At 36.3% G+C, this 19,324-nt stretch overlaps 5 protein-coding genes across 11 annotated transcripts; 2 read left to right on the forward strand and 3 right to left on the reverse strand.

The window, feature by feature from the left end:
• Nucleotides 1–2,128: 2,128 nt before the first annotated feature.
• Nucleotides 2,129–5,519, forward strand: LOC128855554 (probable Dol-P-Man:Man(7)GlcNAc(2)-PP-Dol alpha-1,6-mannosyltransferase). Of its 4 annotated transcripts, none has more exons than XM_054090553.1 (9): nucleotides 2,129–2,536; nucleotides 2,600–2,736; nucleotides 2,801–2,933; nucleotides 3,018–3,191; nucleotides 3,256–3,409; nucleotides 3,502–3,646; nucleotides 3,757–3,983; nucleotides 4,053–4,298; nucleotides 4,360–5,519. In XM_054090553.1, exons 2-9 carry the CDS (start codon nucleotides 2,611–2,613, stop codon nucleotides 5,387–5,389), a joined length of 2,235 nt encoding a protein of 744 aa, XP_053946528.1. In that variant the 5' UTR covers nucleotides 2,129–2,536; nucleotides 2,600–2,610; the 3' UTR covers nucleotides 5,390–5,519. The 4 variants fall into 4 exon arrangements, with proteins under 4 accessions (XP_053946528.1, XP_053946529.1, XP_053946527.1 ...); XM_054090554.1 differs by having other exon boundaries at nucleotides 2,609–2,736; XM_054090552.1 differs by having other exon boundaries at nucleotides 2,129–2,736.
• LOC128855556 (cytochrome c oxidase subunit 7A-related protein, mitochondrial-like) lies at nucleotides 5,466–6,542 on the reverse strand. Its single transcript, XM_054090556.1, has 2 exons — nucleotides 5,875–6,542; nucleotides 5,466–5,812 (listed from the first exon to the last, which is right to left on the reverse strand). The coding sequence occupies exons 1-2, from the start codon at nucleotides 5,890–5,892 to the stop codon at nucleotides 5,507–5,509; spliced, it is 324 nt and encodes a 107-aa protein (XP_053946531.1). The 5' UTR covers nucleotides 5,893–6,542; the 3' UTR covers nucleotides 5,466–5,506.
• Nucleotides 6,543–11,746: 5,204 nt separating this feature from the next.
• LOC128855557 (cytochrome c oxidase subunit 7A, mitochondrial) lies at nucleotides 11,747–12,410 on the reverse strand. Its single transcript, XM_054090558.1, has 2 exons — nucleotides 12,262–12,410; nucleotides 11,747–12,082 (listed from the first exon to the last, which is right to left on the reverse strand). Exons 1-2 carry the CDS (start codon nucleotides 12,289–12,291, stop codon nucleotides 11,837–11,839), a joined length of 276 nt encoding a protein of 91 aa, XP_053946533.1. The 5' UTR covers nucleotides 12,292–12,410; the 3' UTR covers nucleotides 11,747–11,836.
• A 797-nt stretch (nucleotides 12,411–13,207) lies between these two features.
• LOC128855560 (U1 small nuclear ribonucleoprotein C) lies at nucleotides 13,208–13,887 on the forward strand. Its single transcript, XM_054090564.1, has one exon. The coding sequence runs from the start codon at nucleotides 13,368–13,370 to the stop codon at nucleotides 13,800–13,802; it is 435 nt and encodes a 144-aa protein (XP_053946539.1). The 5' UTR covers nucleotides 13,208–13,367; the 3' UTR covers nucleotides 13,803–13,887.
• A 336-nt stretch (nucleotides 13,888–14,223) lies between these two features.
• Nucleotides 14,224–18,246, reverse strand: LOC128855559 (deoxynucleoside kinase). 4 transcript variants are annotated; one of them, XM_054090560.1, is made up of 6 exons: nucleotides 18,066–18,246; nucleotides 17,097–17,311; nucleotides 16,905–17,038; nucleotides 16,724–16,842; nucleotides 16,517–16,668; nucleotides 14,224–16,440 (listed from the first exon to the last, which is right to left on the reverse strand). In XM_054090560.1, exons 1-6 carry the CDS (start codon nucleotides 18,208–18,210, stop codon nucleotides 16,297–16,299), a joined length of 909 nt encoding a protein of 302 aa, XP_053946535.1. In that variant the 5' UTR covers nucleotides 18,211–18,246; the 3' UTR covers nucleotides 14,224–16,296. The 4 variants fall into 4 exon arrangements, with proteins under 4 accessions (XP_053946535.1, XP_053946537.1, XP_053946538.1 ...); XM_054090562.1 differs by lacking the exon at nucleotides 18,066–18,246 and adding an exon at nucleotides 17,854–18,022; XM_054090563.1 differs by lacking the exon at nucleotides 18,066–18,246 and adding an exon at nucleotides 17,588–17,719.
• Between the last annotated feature and the right edge of the window lie 1,078 nt (nucleotides 18,247–19,324).

The raw sequence follows: 19,324 nt of genomic DNA on the forward strand, positions 1-19,324 counted from the left end.
TAAGTTGTGCGGAATAAAACGTGCACAGATCTTTCGCCCATATGATCAGTTAAAATGCGATAAATCGATGTTTTGGAGATATTCAACTCCGATTTCATGAATTTCAACGTTGATTTCGGTTATTTTTTATACATTTATGAACGATTTCAATGGAGTTTTCGGTGATTACTGATTTTGAGGGCCCGTATGTTCATTGTCATTTGTTTCCTAACAACCATCTCTGAAACGTGTAAACCGCTCATGAACTCTGGCACGAGATAGACAATCATCGCCATTAAGTTTTTTCATCAATTTAAATGTTTTGATTGATGATTTTAAAACAAAATTTGATATTAGCTCTTTGTTCGAAACTCATTTTTGTATCGACAAATTGACACTTTAGACGCAATAACTTCGGTTCCACTTGACCGAATGTCACCAAGCTTTCACTGGAAGTCAGCTAGGGATGTATCTTCCAATACACTACGTCATTAAAAAGATGGCGAAATCAGAACCAGTCTTGTTTATTTTGGACTTCACCTTTTATAAGAGCCATTCTTTGTGCAGTATGCTTGGGGTCATTGTCTTGTTGACAAACTCAACCTTGCCCAGGACCCAAGCATTTTACAATGCCAGACGCAATTATAGATTCCCAAGGCATTACGCTACCTTCGCACAGTAGCAATAGCCTCACCACGTTGAGTGAAAACCATAAAGTTACCTTAATCTGGGTCCCGGGACATCGGAACATTGAAGGTAACAAAAAGCAGATGAACTGGCAAGAGGGGGATCTTGCAGAATCGATATCCACGCCATTAGGTGCAGTCAAGAATATAATTTCCATAAAGTACCTCCGAATTGCGGATTGTAGATGGAGATACCAGACGAAACGCAAAATTAGCAGAACGTTATGGCCGACCTACAACCTCAAGCAATCGTCGACATTAATTAGCATGAAACGACGGGACGCCTGGAGTCATAACTGGCTTTTGGACTATCGGAGAACAAGCAGCCAAATGGGTAACCCTCACAACATATACTGTCACAGTTGTAAACAACCGGAGAAAAAGGAAACAATTTTCCATTTCCTCCGTGAATCCCTGCCCTATGGAAGGACAGAATGTTAGCCCTGGGCCAACCGCTGTTCGAGAGTCTTGAACAACTGTCTGGCTTAGACGTCAAAAACCTAATAAGGTTCTTAAACTGCACAGACTGGATATAGTCATGCTGTAGATAACCGTTAAACAAGTTGGTAACGAGGATGTGGCAACAAAATAGTGCGGAAGCGCTAGTTGGATTCTGGAAGAATCACCACCTTAACCAACCAACCAAAGCGGATTGGCAACTGGACTTAATTCTCTTAATTTAAGCGGATTAGAGGAATTTTCGATTGTAACATTGCCGAAAAATGAGAGTTAATATATATTTTAAATGAAAAATAATGAAACTTTTGAAGATAAGAACAAGAAAGACTGAATACAATGCTCTACCACGTTCGAAATTACATCAATTGTTTTGATATTTCGGAGTAGTGTGAAAAATGGCGTCTGTGGCTTCCCAACAGATTTAGCTACACGACGCGCATGCGCTAAACGGCGACCGTAGCGCTACGGCGCCGTAATTTTAAAACACGCCTCGTATCACTAACAATTTTTTTAAATAAATAATTATTTCTTAGTATCTGTGCAACTAATACCCTTATTTGTTGCCTACGGTCCATCTTTTACTGACAAAATATCCAATAAGCGCATCAGCTGTTCACTAATCCGCGTAACAACCGTCTGTCACACTACAACTTCAATCAGAACTAACTGCGCCAGTAATCTCGATTAACGCCGCCAACTGTCTAAGCTATAAGACACTAAATATAAGTTCCTACACGGTTTCGAGTTATACGGAGCCAACTTGAAGAAAACCTGTATGTCTATTTACAAACGAATTATATTTTTTACCTACTTGCAGTTCACATCAACCACCACTTCAGCCATGGGGTTTTTTCTATTTTTTTTTAATCATCAAATACCAAAATTTCACAAATTCCGTTCCACAAAAAAATGTCCAATGCCTTATTTTCCCGTTGATTCATTTTACTAGTATTTTAATTCGGCAACTCTATGCGTGCTTTTAAACAGCTGTTCCAAAATAGCAACAACAACAAAAATACAACACAACAATCAAGCCATCATCGGCGACGTGGAATAGACAAAAACTAAAATTAGAATAATAAAGTGGCGTATATTGGAAAAATGGCAATAAACACCACATCAAGCTGATGGCGATTACCAGAGTATTAGTGTAAATGTCAAGGAAATGATAGATCAACAAATAGCAAAGGAAGCAAAAGTCATACAAAATTCACTGGAGTAAAACTTCCACTGGTGTCGTTTGAAACGGTGGAGTGCTTCGTCAACGATAAATTGGTGGTGGTAACACGGAAATTTCATATAGACAAGCAGCAAAGTAGAAAATTCGGGAATAGCATCGTGGATAAGTTGCAATTATGTAATTCTATTGAAGCGGCCTACACATTCACCTCTATCTTCGCCTTTCGCGACTGGTAATTTACGCGTTTTACTGTTTCTCCGAGCCATTTGTTTTTTTTTTTTATTTTGTACCAAAGCTATAGTAGAAATGGATTCTCTGTTATTTTTAACTGCTGCGGCTCATCTCGTCTACGCACCATTCACGAAAGTGGAGGAGAGCTTTAATCTGCAAGCTATGCATGATATTCTCTATTTAAGGCAAAATTTTACAGAGGTTCGTTATACTTAGTTTACTTATTTGACTTTATAGACCCTATGGTATATTTAATATTTTACAGTATGATCATCATGACTTTCCCGGAGTGGTGCCGCGCACCTTCCTCGGTTCGCTTGTAATTGCCATATTGTCGACACCTTTTGTTATTCTTTTTGAAGCATTGCAAATAAATAAATTTTGGGCGCAATATGTAGGTAAACTAGAACGCGTCGCACATAAACATGCACAAAACGCATTGATAACTCTTGTATTTAATTACCATTCATTTCTGTTTTTAGTACGCTTAGTTTTGGCTGCCGCGGTAACAGCAGCGTGGCACAACTTGCGGCGTGTGATAACCAAACAACTAGGCAGAGATGTGCGCTTGTGGTTTACAATAATAACATTGACTCAGTTCCATTTTATATTCTACATGAGTCGTCCATTACCAAATATTATAGCTTTACCTGTTGGTAAGTTGACGCTACAATTAAATAAGCAGCGAGCTTTCTGTTCTACTTCTCATTCCCGTTTCAGTACTTTATGCCTTGGCTTTCTGGTTACAAGGCCAAACGAAACAGTTCATTTTTACTTCCGGCGTCGCAATCTTAGTTTTCCGTTCAGAACTTTTGATATTTTTGGGCCTTCTACTGGCATACGATGTGCTGTTTCGAAAAGTTTCTATTTTAGGGTAAGACCAATAAGCAAGCACCGCAACAAGATATGCATCATTCCATCCTAAAATTTAATATAATCTTTTTAACAATATTAATACACTTGCAGCATATTAAAAATAGCATTACCCGCAGGTTTAGCTATTTTGGTCACTACAATTATTGTAGACTCATTTTTCTGGCGCCGTCTTTTGTGGCCTGAAGGGATAGTACTCTGGTACAACACAATACTTAATAAAAGTTCCGATTGGGGTGTATCCTTTTCAAAAGCAAACAAAATAAATTCCATGCGTATCAAACACTTCTTTATTATTTTTATTTTAAATCAATTTCGGCAACCTTAACCTAAGCGAATATCTTGCAGACATCTCCATTTTTATGGTATTTCTATTCAGCATTGCCACGCGCCTTAGGAGCTTCAATTGTGTTGGTGCCTATTGGTGTGTATTTGGAGCCGCGCATACGCCCATTGGTGTTCGCCGCATTAGCATTTGTTCTTATTTACTCATTTCTACCGCATAAAGAATTACGTTTCATTGTTTACGTATTCCCTGTGCTCAATTTGCCAGCTGCCTGCGCCTGTAGTCGTTTGTAAGTAAACTTTAAATTACAGTTATCAATTCGTGTTGTTATTAACCTTGCATATTTTCGTTTCCATAGTTGGCTCAACAGGGGAAAATCATTGTGGTATCAACTACTCTCATTTGGTGCCGGTGCGCATTTATTACTTAATATTCTTATAACTGTATTCCTCTTGGTAATATCGCGAACTAACTATCCAGGTGGAGTTGCATTAATGCGTCTGCATCGTCTGGAAGCACAAACAGCCAACGTGTCTGTGCATATAGCAAACTTAGCAGCGCAAAGTGGAGTTTCACGGTTTTTGCAAATTCGCGATGACTGGCAGTAAGTTATGCATATCTGCTTAAAAAAGTTAAAATGCATTCACAATTTATTTAACTTACAGCTATTGCAAAAATGAATCGATAACTTACGGTCCGGAGCAGATAAAACGTTACACACATTTGTTGGTGGAAGCAAAAAACAAAAATAATGTACATCTATGGTCGGCTCTTCAGGTAGAGTTTGAAACCCTTGAGTTTGTCGAATGTTTCAATAATATTGGCATACAATATAGCTCATTTGTGCCAATTCGAATTAAGACGAAGCCATGTATTGGCATTTTAAAGCGACGAATCCCGCCTGTTGCTGATACGAGGAAAAATAAGTCGAAAGATGAGAAGAAAGCGAAGAAAAAGAGTAAAAAATCCGGCGAACTGCAGACCGCTGAAGCACCTTCGAGTGGATTTGTATTTCAAGAAGTAATTGAAAGTGAATTACCAAAAGACTTACATAGCAAAGAAAAGACAATGAATGCATCTTTCAAAGAGCCAATACCATTTACAGAAGAACTTGAAAGCACACAATACGAAATAGTAGATGCAAAAGCATCAATAGAGGATGGTTATGTCGAAGATTGGACATTGGAAGTGCTTGATGAAGAAGAATTTAATAAACCAGCTGGAGGCCGGCAATCTGAAATACCACCTTTTTCTACTAGTGACAACCTTACTATAAATATATTAGCACACGAGCCTGAGACTGACGTCGAATCGGCAGACATCTCCGATCAGCAAACGAAAGACATAAATTTCCATGAACTGCACAACCTAGCGCTGGGTAAAGTGAATAGGAAAACCTTGGCAACCAAACAAAAAATTCGTCAACTAATCGAACAACATTACCGCTCGAAGGGACGCCAAATTGAAAGCTCTGCAGAAAAAATCGAAAAACGTGCCCATACTGGCGTCGCGCCTGGAGCGCGCCAATCGGTTAAGGCGATTATAAAACAAGAGCGCATTAAGGAAATGATCGAGCAGATCGCTACAATGGACTTGACTCGCATATGCGATCTAGAGCGCGTATCTACGAAACACTGTCTGAAGCAGGTCATCGACAAACTGGATGCCGATGATAAGGCGGGGAGTGGTTCTTGATAAGTGCATATCACCGTAATTAAATGAAGTTGTTTGCCAAAATCATGCGAGTTATTTGCCTTTATTTTTTTATTTATTTCAAATAAGCAAATGTTTACAAAAAAAAATATACAAATGTCAATAAATTATATACATTGCAAACAAATGAATTTGCAGCAGTAATCCGAGTAGCGCCAAAGCCCAGGTGGCACGATACAGCATCAAATCTTTGCTACCGCCTTTCAAATGTATCGGCTTGCCATCATCTTTTTGGAAATGTTCTTGCATTTTTCTGATTTTCTCCAAACCAGGATTGGGTTTCTTGGACGGTCCTGGACTTGGGCCGCACGACCCAGATCCTTTGCTAGTTCCACTGGTGGCACTAGCAGTTAATCTCACAGCCATCGCGAACAAGCTGCGACAGCGATCTCGGCTAAATGTCGGCTACAAAAATTAGCATAGAAATATTTTATCAATTTCAAATATATTTTTAAAGTCGTGCTTACACGAATTAATCCGAACATAATTCTCTAAAAGCACGGTTTTTTTATTTTAATTAGTTAATCAAAACAATTCGCAAAACGAAAACGAAACAATTTTCAAATTTAAAAGGCACTTGGCAGTCATTCCGTAGCCTACACAGGTGCACACATGCATGCATACACATACTTTTCTTTCAAGGCTCGCATAACTCAAAAGAGAGTGAGACGCTCAATGATGTTACCAGAAAAATTTGGTAAATAAATTTTTCTTAATTTATAGCAGTCTTGTAAAACTAGTGATGTGGTAAAAAACCGTTAATGACAAAAAGGAAATGGAAAAGCTAATGCCAATTTTGAGACTGTATGAATAAAAGCCAATCGTTGTTGTTGTTGTAGCAAAAACCCTGTTAGTGCAATGTGGTAACCGGTCATCTTCATCTAACGGTAGGCCCAGGAAAGTGCTGTTCCTACAGGTTGCGTCCAAAGAGACCCTGTCTAGTGCACCGTACCACTATTGTTGTTGTTGTAGCATCATAAACATTCCCCATACATATACCAGGAATTATGATGAAGTGACTGTCCTTGGCCGGATATAAATCCTGGTCGTTCCGGTTACGAAGGACCGACTGTCGTGGGAACCGCGTACCTCTATTCTTCTTCTTCTGTTCTGTGAACATATACAAATAGTGAGTGACGTAACAACAAGAACGCCACAAAAATTCGAAAGTAATATATTTTTTTATAAAAGTACATATGTTTCACTATATAACAAAAACCACTTAATTCCAAGTTTTAAATTTCTTGGCAAATTTTTAAACATTCATTCAATTTCCATCAGAATTTTACACTTTATTCAAAATTGAAAAAAAAAAAATGCATTCGCTATATGGTAAAAAAGCGCTACACCGTCAAGGAAACAAATTATCAAAAATCAAAGAGAATTTGAACCACAACAAAGTGTGAGTTTATATTAAAACTTAATGGGCTATAAAACTGAGTACCCACATTTTTTTATATAAATTCGTATTAAAAACTGTGAAATTTTGATGAAAAATTGTCGAATTCTTGCAAAATTTGAAACTTGCATTGATACGGCCTTTGTTATATTTTGAATTTTATTTACAGTGGGGCACAAACACAAGTTTTCTTTGCAGGTCGATAACTCGGCAACTAGTTAAGGGGTTAGCGGTAGACAGAATTAAAAAAAATTGTTTTTTTTTTGCATTTTCTTAAAGTATAATATTGTATCTTAAAAATATTGTGTGAAAATTTGAAGTTAATCCGACAAATATACTTTTCAAATTATTTAATAACTAGCAAACCCGGCCCCCTTCGCTGGGCACACTAAAATACAATAGATATGGTTTAGAACAGAAAATATATGGTTTTCATATTATTTATTTCTTTATTCTTTATTCAAGCGCTTTGGCATAAACAATATTTTTTGTTTTTCTATTTGTTTTTGAGTAAATATAAAATATAAATTGAAAATCAGGAAAAAAAAGATTGTTTTTAAATTTCAAATCATCGCAAATGAATAAACAATCGTCCTTTTCCTGATCATCCATAAATTTTTCGTTTCAATTTATATGTTTTATTAAGCATTGGAGCTTTTTTAACCATTATCCATTTATATTTTTCAAAAAAAAAAAACGAAAAAAATTGTTTTTTCCACGAACACATAATTTCATTCGGATTTCACATTAAATTCTCAAATTTCGTAAGAAATTATTCACTGTTCCAAAATCCATTCCAAAAAAATTCGCAAACAATTTTTACATGTTGCACTTACGTTTTTTCCTTATGGCATCCGAATCAGAAAGAAATATTGACACATTGTAACTCACACTGTCAATTTGACAGTTCAGTTCCGCCCCAAGCGTTAAAAAAGTAAGCGACATTATGGCTGGCTCAAAAGAACGCTGTACCCGTTGCCACTGCTCCGAATTACAACCAAACTTTACGAAACCCATTTTCAATACTTACTTAACAATGTGCATAAGTTTGGTTTAATTCGGTGCAAAGACACGGCGGGTCCACGTTTTGGCATATATTTCCAGACCCTAGTCATCAATAGGTATGAAAATTACCCCGTATTAAAGCACTTATCAACAGCTTTCATTTGATACCCATATTGTACATACACAACCAAAGGTTACCCGGATCCACATTTTGACCTATATCTCGAGACCCCAGTCACGGAGCGGCATGAAAAATACTCTGAACTAAAGCATTCACCAACAGCTTCCATTTGATACCCACATTGTACATACACATCCGAAGGTTACCCGGGTCCACGTTTTGACCTATATCTCGAGCCCTATCCACCAATAGGTATCCAAACTATACGGAAACCATCTTCAATACCTTCTTAACAATGTGTGTAAGTTTGGTTTAATTCGGTGCAGACACGGCCGGTTAGCGAACACACACAAAAAGTTGACTTTATTTTATATATAAGATCTTTTTCAGTTTGTGTCCGAAAAATCCAAATATCTTACGGAACCCTATTTTTTTCCAAAATAAAATGTAATCCATGTTACTCTTGGATAATGTAGTTTTCGAATGGTGAAAGAATTTTTAAAATCGGTCCAGTAGTTTTTGAGCCTATTCGTTACAAACAAACAAACAAACAAACAAAGTTTTCCTCTTTATAATATTAGTATAGATTTACAAAGGGCGTTCGGGCGCTCAGGAGCCGATACAAAACTTTAAATACGTTTTTGCCAAAACTATGATTTTTGAACTGATGATCACTGCAACTTAAAAACCGCTTGGTAGATATCAATAAAATGTATACTGTTTTTGAAAAATATTAAAAAATCGTACCTGATCGAAGAATTTTTTGTTTAAAAAATTTCGATTTTTTTTAAACAATTAGTTGTCGGTTTTTTCTCGAAAATCTGAAAAATATTTCCTGAGACCGCCATATTGCTAATTTAAAAAAAAAAAAACAAAAAAAACAGCTTCGATCAGACACAAGATTATCTATTAATAAAACTAATTTCTTTTGTCCGATTGATTTTCGATGAATCGCCAAGGACTTGTGATGATGACCGCAGGGGACTTCTGAAGAAACGGGCTCCACGCAAACTGCGATAACTTTTACAATTATTATTATTATTTTTTAATTTTGCTAAGGTCGAGTATGTTTTTATTTTTGTAAAATAAAGCAATTGACTAACAAACAAAATTATTGAAAATCATTTTTCCGGGCCTCCGACTACCCCTAACCCCTCAAAGAATCCACAATTTTATCATGCAAACTTTTTACTAAAATTATACTCGTTTAAAAAAATTTAAGTTTAATAACAATTTTTAATTTTGATACCGAAAAACCAGGGACATTTCTAAAGATTTATTTTGGTGTCCCTATTCTTGGGTTATATTTTGTTTTAATATAATATTTCATGTGATGACCTTTTGCTTTTATTACAGCCTCCAATCGTCTGTTCATGGAAATTACCTAATGTAAAATTACATCTTTTGGTGTAGTGTCAATCGCCGTTTGCGCAAGTCTTTCTCCACGTATGCCCCCAAATGTTCAAAAGGTTTTAAGCCTAGACTCTAAGGCGGATATGAAAGTGATTTCGTATGCTACAGCAACCATTTCTTGAGAATCGAAGCAGTGTGCTTGGGGTCGTTGTCATGCAGGAAAATGTTACGAGCTGACAGATTCAGTTTTTCAATTGTTTGAGGAATACTTTGTTTTTGGATGTTAAGGTAATCCATTTTGTTCATAATTCACTCAATAAGCTGCAACGAGCCGGCTCCGTTTGCTGCCATTGCACCCCATACCATTACACTGGCCCCATGTTGTTGTTGTTGTAGCAGTAATACGCTGCCACCATCATACTTGGCGGTTCCGCCGACATTGGCTGATTCTAGTGCTGTGCCCTCTCTTCTCCAAACGAAACGTCGGCTATCTGATTTAAATTTCGACTCATCAGTGAAAATAACTGATTTCCAAAGTTTCGGAGGCTTATTTATGTGGCATTTTGTGTACTCTATGCGTTTTTTTTTATTCTTTTTGCGCAGAAATTGCTTCTTTCGGGAAGTATAGGCGCTATATTATATTTCATGAAAAAAATGTCGTATTGTTTGCGTATGAACATCAACAATTCCTTTTTTCTCCAAATCTGTTGCAATATCCCCAATAGATACCTTGGACTTTTCCTGGACGTATCTTCCAATTCGCCGTTTCGTTGGATACAATGAAATTTGTTATGGCCTTCCGCTACCTCTTGGACGCAGCGTAGTGCCATTTTTATTGAAAGTTTTAATTATATTGACCACTGATGACCGAGGCTTTTCAACAATGGCTGCGATTTTGCGAAGTGAAAGGCTTCCCTTATAATGTTTCACTATGACATCCTTTAAATCTTTAGAAGTTTGTTTTTAAATTTGTATTTCCTTCTCTTAAAAGACGCGAAAATTGAAGAATGCCAGAAGCCAAAATGGGTTGGTGCGTGACTACCATTCGGAATCAAGAGTGAAAGTAGGTTCGAATCTTGGTGAAACACCAAAATTAAGAAAAACATTTTTCTAATAGCGGTCGCCCCTCGGCAGGCAATGGCAAACCTCAGATTGTATTTCTGTCATGAAAAAGCCCCTCATAAAAAATATCTGCCGTTCGGAGTCGGCTTGAAACTGTAGGCCCCTCCATTTGTGCAACAACATCAAGTCTGTGCGACTCAAATAGAAGAACGAGCTCGGCCAAACAGCCTAAAAGGGTGTCTACTTCGTTAGATTTCAAAATTGCAGTGTAGTAACGGATATGTCCCGGTTTTTTTTTTTTTTTGTCTTCAAAAGAGAAGACTTTTAGTAATGCTTAAATGTGCCATTGACATTTTGTTTGTTTTTTGTCCCAATTTCCTAACTCTTAAAGGAGAATTGCATATGCTTTTTTTTACCCACTCTCTATAAACCATTAATTGAAGCTAAAAATATTTTTTTTTTTTTTAAATAGTCAAAATTTGTCAGTATGAGATGCTTGTATAATTTTTTTTTACATTTTATGAATGTGTGTACATATAAAGTAATACCGCTTTTGGACCCTTCGTTACGGAGAACAACCCAGATTTATATCCAGCCAAGGATTCTCCGTATATATATGGGGAATGTTAATGCTGCTAACAACCCTTCGGTACGCTACTTACTATTATTATTTTTTAATTCCATCACAACTTAAGCTGGTTCAGTTGATATAAACCAAATCAGACATTAATATATTATATTTCATAACTATTTAATAAATTTTGTAACTAATTTAAGAATTTAGCTGCAAAAAATTTAATTACAAATTTTAATAAACATAATAGAATTTTAAGTAATGAAAAAATGTCTCTCATAGTTTCGGTTAGGTATGAATTGTTTACCACCAGGCATAGCATACAATTTTTTTCAATAAAAACCTATTCACTTATTTATAAGGATAACCTTTTCTGATTGTAAATCCCCCTTAGAACAGCGCAAGCTAATTTGACCGGTTATAAATACAAACATATTTTCATTCAATCTGCCTTCGACTAGCAAATCAGGAATATTCCAACTATTACAACATAAGATTTCTATTTGTGGACTCCAACGTCATCGCTATAGGTCCAGTATTTATCGCATTCACGTTGATAATTTTACCAATCTCTTACACATTTTCTGTTTTTTCTTTTTATTTTTAAGTCTAAATGCGTATTTTTTGTACAAAGTATATTTCCAAGTTTTAAATGCATTGGTGTGAATGTCTTCGGTTTCTTACACAACAAAAATCATCATGAAATGTGCTTGTGACAAGAGGATATACGCCGACGTTCGATTCAGTTTTACAATTGCAACAAATAAACAGATGTTAGTTCACCATCAATTATGTCGCTTACCACAAAACAAGGAAACACACAAATACATCGGGATTAGTCAAATATTTTATACTTTGAAAACTTAATGTACAACATTAATTACAATTGATTAGCATCGCACTGTTGTTTTGAATCTAGTCCTGGCTTTTGGGTACGCTCAATTCGTAGAACAATTTCAACATACCACCAATACCGGCCAAACTTAGAGCGACCGTAAGACGGTACAGAAGTTGATCCGCAAAAGATCCCTTAAGGAACACTGGCTTGCCATCGTGCTTTTGGAAGTGCTCTTGTACCTTCCTCAATTCAAAGTAGCCCTTTTCAACTTCGTTGCCAGCAGCACGGCGTGCAGCGGAGGTAGTAAGATTGCGGACAACAACCTAAGATTATGAGAGTCAAATTAATTATATATTAAAGAATATTAAGACAACATAAATCTGCGTTCAACACAATATTTTCGACCTTACGTAATAACGACCGCTGACACATGTAACTAGCATAATTCGGTCGATCATTTTCTGGTTTTTATAACAAAATAATAATGCAGTTTCGTTCTTACCCGGGACAAGTTAAGCATTTTGGAACTCATATTTCTTAGTAATTATATAGCCAATTTTATGATCGGGTTATTTATTAGAGATGTCCCTAGGTGTATTACTAGCACTATAGAATTTTCACAAAAGTTGACAGCTTTTTGACGTTTGCAATATTTCTGGAAACTGGACATCCCTTCGGCTGGAAATGTATCCAACCACAGGGTGCTTTTGAATACTTGAACACAGGATGAACAATACAATTTTATACGGGTGTGCTTCACTAATACTCGTATTTTAAATAAAAAATTAATTTTCATTATTCCTCTTTTTTAGTTTGCCGTTTTTTGTACTGACAACATGACATCATGGTGTAATCTTGTATTCAATCATTCAAGAGCTGGAGTAGTAGCGAAAGACTAGCAAAGTGGTGTATTTAGTTTGAATTGTTTTGACAAAATTTAGCCACCAGACCTACCTAACTATCTACCTACCTCAAGGATGATAGATACCAGGTTTGCTGTTGTTGTTGTTGTAGCAGCATAAACATTCCCCATACTTACATACGGGGAATGCTGCTGGAGTGACAGTCCTTGGCCGGATATAAATCGGAGTCGTTTCGGTAACGTAGAACCGACTGTCGTGGAAACGACCAGGTTTGCTCGTTAGGTATGGTGAAAAAAAATTTTGAGAGAAGCTCTACGTCATTCGTTTTGTGTTTCACAAAATTTAGCTTAAGCTTAGTGAAACACAAATCGAATAACATCGGCATATCTGCCAAATTCGCTCAGACACGAATACGAAGTATTCTTCTACTACGTAGTACACTTCTAAAAATCTTTTCATCATGTACCTACCTAACTTTTCAATTTTTGCTTAGGCAACTTGAGTGGGAAAAATTTCATATGCCTGTCTATGTAAACAAGCCCTTAAAAAATTATCCTATTTGAAAATACAACTCTGCCGGCCTTCATTTTCATCGCGACTTTTTCATTTCGCTAGATATGCAACTTTGTTATCGCGAGGAAAACAATTATTGTTTTCTCTTTAGATATTCCCATTCATTCCTGCAAAAATCTTAATAAATAATAACATTGTGAAAGAACTACTTGTTCGGTGAAATAAATAAATAATGCCAAAATATTATTGTGACTATTGTGATACCTATTTGACTCACGATTCACCATCCGTACGAAAAACACATTGCACTGGACGCAAGCATAGAGACAACGTGAAATTCTACTATCAAAAATGGATGGAGGAACAGGCGCAACATTTGATTGATGCCACCACCGCTGCTTTTAAAGCTGGTAAGATTACACAGAATCCAGGCGTCGCAATACCACCACCAAATATGGCGCCACCGCCACGTCCTGGCCTCATGCCGGGCGCTCCAGGCATGCCACCAATGATGATGGGTCCTCACGGGGCTATGCCACCGCCAATGATGGGTATGCGACCACCACCAATAATGGGACCAATGGGTCCAATGATGGGACCTCCACCACCATTAGGTGCTTTAGGCGTGCGGCCGCCGATGATGAACGGACCTCCTCCCAATAAATAACCAAAATGATTCAGATATCCCGCCGTTTTATAATAGCAGTAATATTATTTGAAAAAATGATGAATAAATCAAGCAGTAATAATTATTTCAAGATTTTTATTTGAAGGCGCCCTTACGTCTTTTCATTGAAGAAAAAGCAATAGGTTGAATTTCTCAATACAGAAGAATGTTATATCGCGCGACTCACTTGAAGAGATGTTGTTGTAACAGTTGACGAAATTTTTTCGAAATAATACGGATTATTGTCAACTAACGTCAGGTTAGAGAAGAAGAGCTTACTCACACCAGAAGCGAAGTTGCATATATTCAAGTGTTCAATTCACCTCGTCTCCTTGTGTTAATTTAGCGGCGCTGACCAGGTAGTCGCACTCATTTGCTCTTGTAACTACTAGAAATAAGAAATTAAGTTGTTCACAAAGAATTGTGTGTTAAAGCTTTACGTTTTAATATTTATATAGCTGGTCAACAGGTTTATTCTTGTGATTTTCTTTACGTCAATGTTTACATGGTACGAGATAGCCTTTTAAAACAGGAATCACAACAATCACACGATTGTAGCCTTAATATATATGTATGTATGTATATTAGAAATCAACTTAAATATTTTATATAACCAAATTAAAATGCACATCGTTCTTATACATAAGTATGAAAATAATTTTAACCCTTTCGCTAATGCAGGGACACTCGCGTCCTACGGCCTGTCGGTTGACTCTGAAACTCGCAATTCCCGTTGTAAACTGAAACAAAAATCTCACTAAGTTGTTATGAGCAATATTTACAATTTACCGTTATCTAGACCACATACATATTCAATCCTTTGTTTTCTTCAGCTGTTTATGAGCAATGCGTCATTTATGTAAAGGAATATTAACATATTCAAAGAGGTGGTGATTTTTTTAAACAAAATACTGAACTAATACTGGTAAGAAGGAAAATATGTATATTTTTATAAGTGGTTCGTAAAAAATATTCGAAGAAAGGAAATATTGGCACGTATGTGCCCCAATAGGGGTTTGTAGTGGGTACCACCAGTACCTTGTGCACCCTAAGTCATATATGTTATTTTTCCCTTTTGTGATGTTGTAGACTGAAAAAATTACGAAATGGATTAGCGAAGAAATACATGAATGCATTACTTCAGGGAGACGATGAGGCCAGCGAAATGGGAATTGATTTCAGTGACGTTGATTGCTATAGTCCTTCCTGTGCCAAAATCAATGGCTGTGATGATTTTTCTAGTGATGCAGCAGATAGCCCATTGAGTGAGAGAACAAATTGTAAAGGAACTTACGGCAACGATTTCGAGCCCAGACGTGAAGTTTCGGGCTTGTTCGAGCTGCAATCACAACCGCAGTGTTACATGATTTGTGAAAGTATCACGTTCGATGTAAAATTCTGGCAGCATTATCAAAAGCATCACGTTCGAAGTGTGAAAAATTCGGCAAATGTTGCGCGCGAATACAAATAAATCGGCATCAAAAATTTTTTGTTTGCCAAACATCAGAAAAGTATCAGTTGAGCAATTGCAACAGTGTTGCAGTAGTATTGCCGTTTTTATTAAGTGCCTCGAACAAGCCCTTCTTTTGAACGTTTTTTTACCTCGGTTCATTTTTTTAAATACAAAATTCAGGTTTGGGAGCTTGCAAGCCCAATCCTAAGAATGCCCCTAAAAGCGAGAAAAATTATTCGGCAGGTACTAAACTCGATAATTTTTTATTCGCAATTGCCTTGGGATCGTAAAGACATAACGAGCTAGAATGGGTGGTGTGAACCTAGCAGATCGAAAGACGGAATTGTATGATATAAAGAGAAACACAAACAAATAGTGGCAAACAGTTCTTTATCGGGGCATGCTGATGTCTGTTAGATTACATATTCGCTACTTTTTTAACAGTACTTGTCGATATTGCAGAGCCGCTAATTGGAAAAGGAAATAAATCTACTGGAATATCTTCGAGTATTTACAAAACAATGCGAAACGCTGGAGAACGTTTGTCCAATGAGGAATTTAAAATACTGCCATGCTTCACATGCGCCCAGCGAAAAGGCGAGAAAAGAACAAAAAATATTTGTTGGGCCCCTAAACTGCCGTTCTGTATTAAGTTTTTTTGAGTAGTTTGTACACTGTTGGAACTTACGTCGCCCATTCCAAAATACTGTTTGAACCCATACATCTAACCTAAAAATATTGTCATCTATATAAGTTACAAGCTTCGTTTGATTTTTGCCCATCTAATCGTCTTATGGGTCTCCAAAAAATAAAAAAATAAAATTTGTGCAGACGCCCTGCAAAAGTCGTAGCGAAAGGGATAAAGTATTGTCATTTACAATTATAATAATAAATGTACCTTTGATAGCTTATTTCGATATAGGAAAAGAGTCTCTTTTAGTCAAAATTATATCCTAATATTGTAAAAGTTAGTGATGCCGTGAACTATTACACCTGGTTATAGAAAAATTCAATGGCCTATAAAAACACTACGTTAATTATCTATCCTAAAAAATCCGTCCGTTTGCTCGGAGATGCCGTCACCGCAGGCCTTTGTTGCTGCATTGAAGCATGAATAAAATTTTCAGACCGTTTGTACTCACGGTCAATTTCAGATAAGTCTAAATCCGCCTCGATTTCTAGTACCTAAAGGACAACGAATTAAAGCACTTAAATATATGAAATTCTTATTTCAAAATGAAGAGATAAGTTTGCTATTTACCTTAATGTTATGACCCACACGTTTTCGTATCAACCAATCCTCATGAAGTTCATGCAACTGCTTTATATACTCATAGGGCACACATGCCTCCTCGGAACGAGCTCGCTTACGTATACGCTCATATACCACTTCAGGTGTTGTACGCAAATAAACTGAATAAACATATTTTAGGACTATTTCATATTATATTTAGAAATACTTTCTTACCAATTAAATCGGCCTGTATGTGGGTAATATCCTCGACGTAATTATACCATTCTTTCAATATTTCATACATGCCATCATGTATACGACCGCTTTGGTGTAAATTTTCAACAAAGCAATACCTTTGTTAAAATATTTTAAGTTAACGTAACTATGAGAAAACTAAATTCGGAAATTGTCTTACTTGGCACTGTATAAAGAACGCTCCAATATTTTAATGGGCTTGGTGGTCAACTGTGTGTGGCGCTCCAACATTGTCAACATTACATACGATTGAAATGGCATGGCCCAACGATCTGGATCAATATACATCAATTCCTAAAATCGATCAAAGGAATATAAGAGCCTGAAGTATTGCTTTTCTAATGCAACTAACCAATAAATTGTGACCTTTGAAATTTCTCCACTTGTACACGGGCTCGGCAATGGCGCAGACTTTGTCTTCGAATTTTTGGAAATGTTCGATAAAAGTTGTCTTTCCGCTACCAATATTTCCCTCTATTAAGACGGTGAATGGCTGCGTGCCAACTCCATATTTAGGAATTGAAGAACTAACTGCTTTGGCCGATATCATAGTGGATAGTGGACGTACTGCAATAGATATTATTAATTCTGGTACTTTTTACAAAGCTGTAGCACACAATTATAAAGGCAATTTATGAATAAAACTTTTTAATAATAACTAATCACTTTGAGTCACACTGAACTTGCATCTACTCTCACGACCATTAGCAACACAACTCATAAAAAACGCGCCAAATGTATCTTTCGAATACATATTTGAGCGGGATTGGTATGTCTTGTTCTTGCCTAAAGCACTTTGCATGCATACGTTTGTAGTATGACTATGTGTGTATATGTTCCCACCTCCATTTAAATCGGGTGTATGTTCATTTAGTTATACGAAAAGGCAATTATCTTCTTTTTTCACTTCTAATTTGCCTATTTCGCAACGAACATGTCTGAACATGTTTAGCTATCAGCTGTTTAAGGCGCGAATACGTAAACAATGGTATTGATTTGTATTTCCCCTAACCAACAAAGGTTTTAAATTACATTTATTGTTGTTAATCGGATAATAATTTACTCATTGCTGCATTTGGAAGTGAATCTTCCGTATGTGACCGACTTACCCAATACATGGCGCAGCATATTTCTAACATCAAGAATAAATAAAGTTTACTGACTTATATTTTTTAGGAACTTTCGTAAATTAATAGGAAATAGAAAATAATAACAAATCAATAAGAATGCACGGTATAGAGAACAATCACGTTTCTTATCTTTTTACAGCTGTTGCGAAAATATGCGATTTGATAATTGATTTGGTAACACTTCAGCGTACCAGAGCAGCTGATTTGTTTTTCTTTTTGTTTTCTTTCTATTGGGTAGCTGAATTCCACCAGTTCATTATTTTGTTGTTGTTTTGTTTGTTTATTTACGTCCTGATTGAAATTTTGACATTGTAACTGCCAAAAAACCAAATACATGTAAATTTTGTTGTTGCTCTAGTAAATTCACCAATAATAAAGACAAAAAATACTTCACGCGTTTCCACGACAGTCGGTTCTACGTTTCCACGACAGTCGGTTCTACGTTACCGAAACGACCCGGATTTATATCCGGCCAAGGACTGTCACTCCAGCAGCATTCCCCGTATGTAAGTATGGGGAATGTTTATGCTGCTACAACAACAACAACAACAACAAAAAATACTTTTTATGAGTACTCGTATTGCACAACTATTCAGTTTTTCAGAATAATATAATTTTATAATGTTTCGGCAATGATGCGTCGAATCTTGGCTTCTAAATATCCAATTGTTTCTGATTTATCAGAGTAGTCTTAGGACCCTACAGCAAGGATGATAGATTACAAGGTTTGGCAAGGTGAAGTAGAATTGTGACTATAATTTTGGCTGTTACATCATATGGGATTTGACAGAGAGAAAGAGAGGTGAACTAAATGAAAACTGTGAAATGTGTAAATTGAAAACAGTCTTTATTCAGACGGCAATGAAATATGAGCTATTTTAGTCAAAACTTAGACATAGTTTTACATAACCTAGGTTAGGTATGGTAGCCAATATCACGAATTTCTGATTAGCCTAAGCCCAACTTAACGTAGAAAACATGGACAACTGCAGATATTGGATTCCATTATATATTTTTTTATATAAATTGAGAGCCGTGAGAGAATCATGCTGCCATATAATTTTTTCCCATATATTAGAAAAGATTCCTTCAAATATACCATACAAAATAAAGGATGATAGATACTCAAATCGTCTTAATACAAAATAGATTTTTCGTAAAAACATAACACATATGGAAAGGTGTCAAAGCGAAATTAATCATTTGATATCGCCTTGGTTTCTATGCCTTTATCTTTTCTGTTATTGGAACAGAGTTACAAAGTGAATAGTCTAGTTTTTACTGTCGAAGACTGTGAAATCTGTCACAGAATACTGTTACGTTTTGATCCCAATAAAACTTCCCTCAATAATTGCTTTGTGGTCGAGTACTGGAGTGTCAATTAAAAGGCACAAATGAATGGTAACACAACTTTCTTTACTATATTCTGCTTTACTTTACGTTACATGTT

The sequence above is a fragment of the Anastrepha ludens genome, chromosome 2 (assembly GCF_028408465.1).
Source record: "Anastrepha ludens isolate Willacy chromosome 2, idAnaLude1.1, whole genome shotgun sequence".
In the NCBI taxonomy this organism is placed as follows: Eukaryota; Metazoa; Arthropoda; class Insecta; order Diptera; family Tephritidae; genus Anastrepha; species Anastrepha ludens.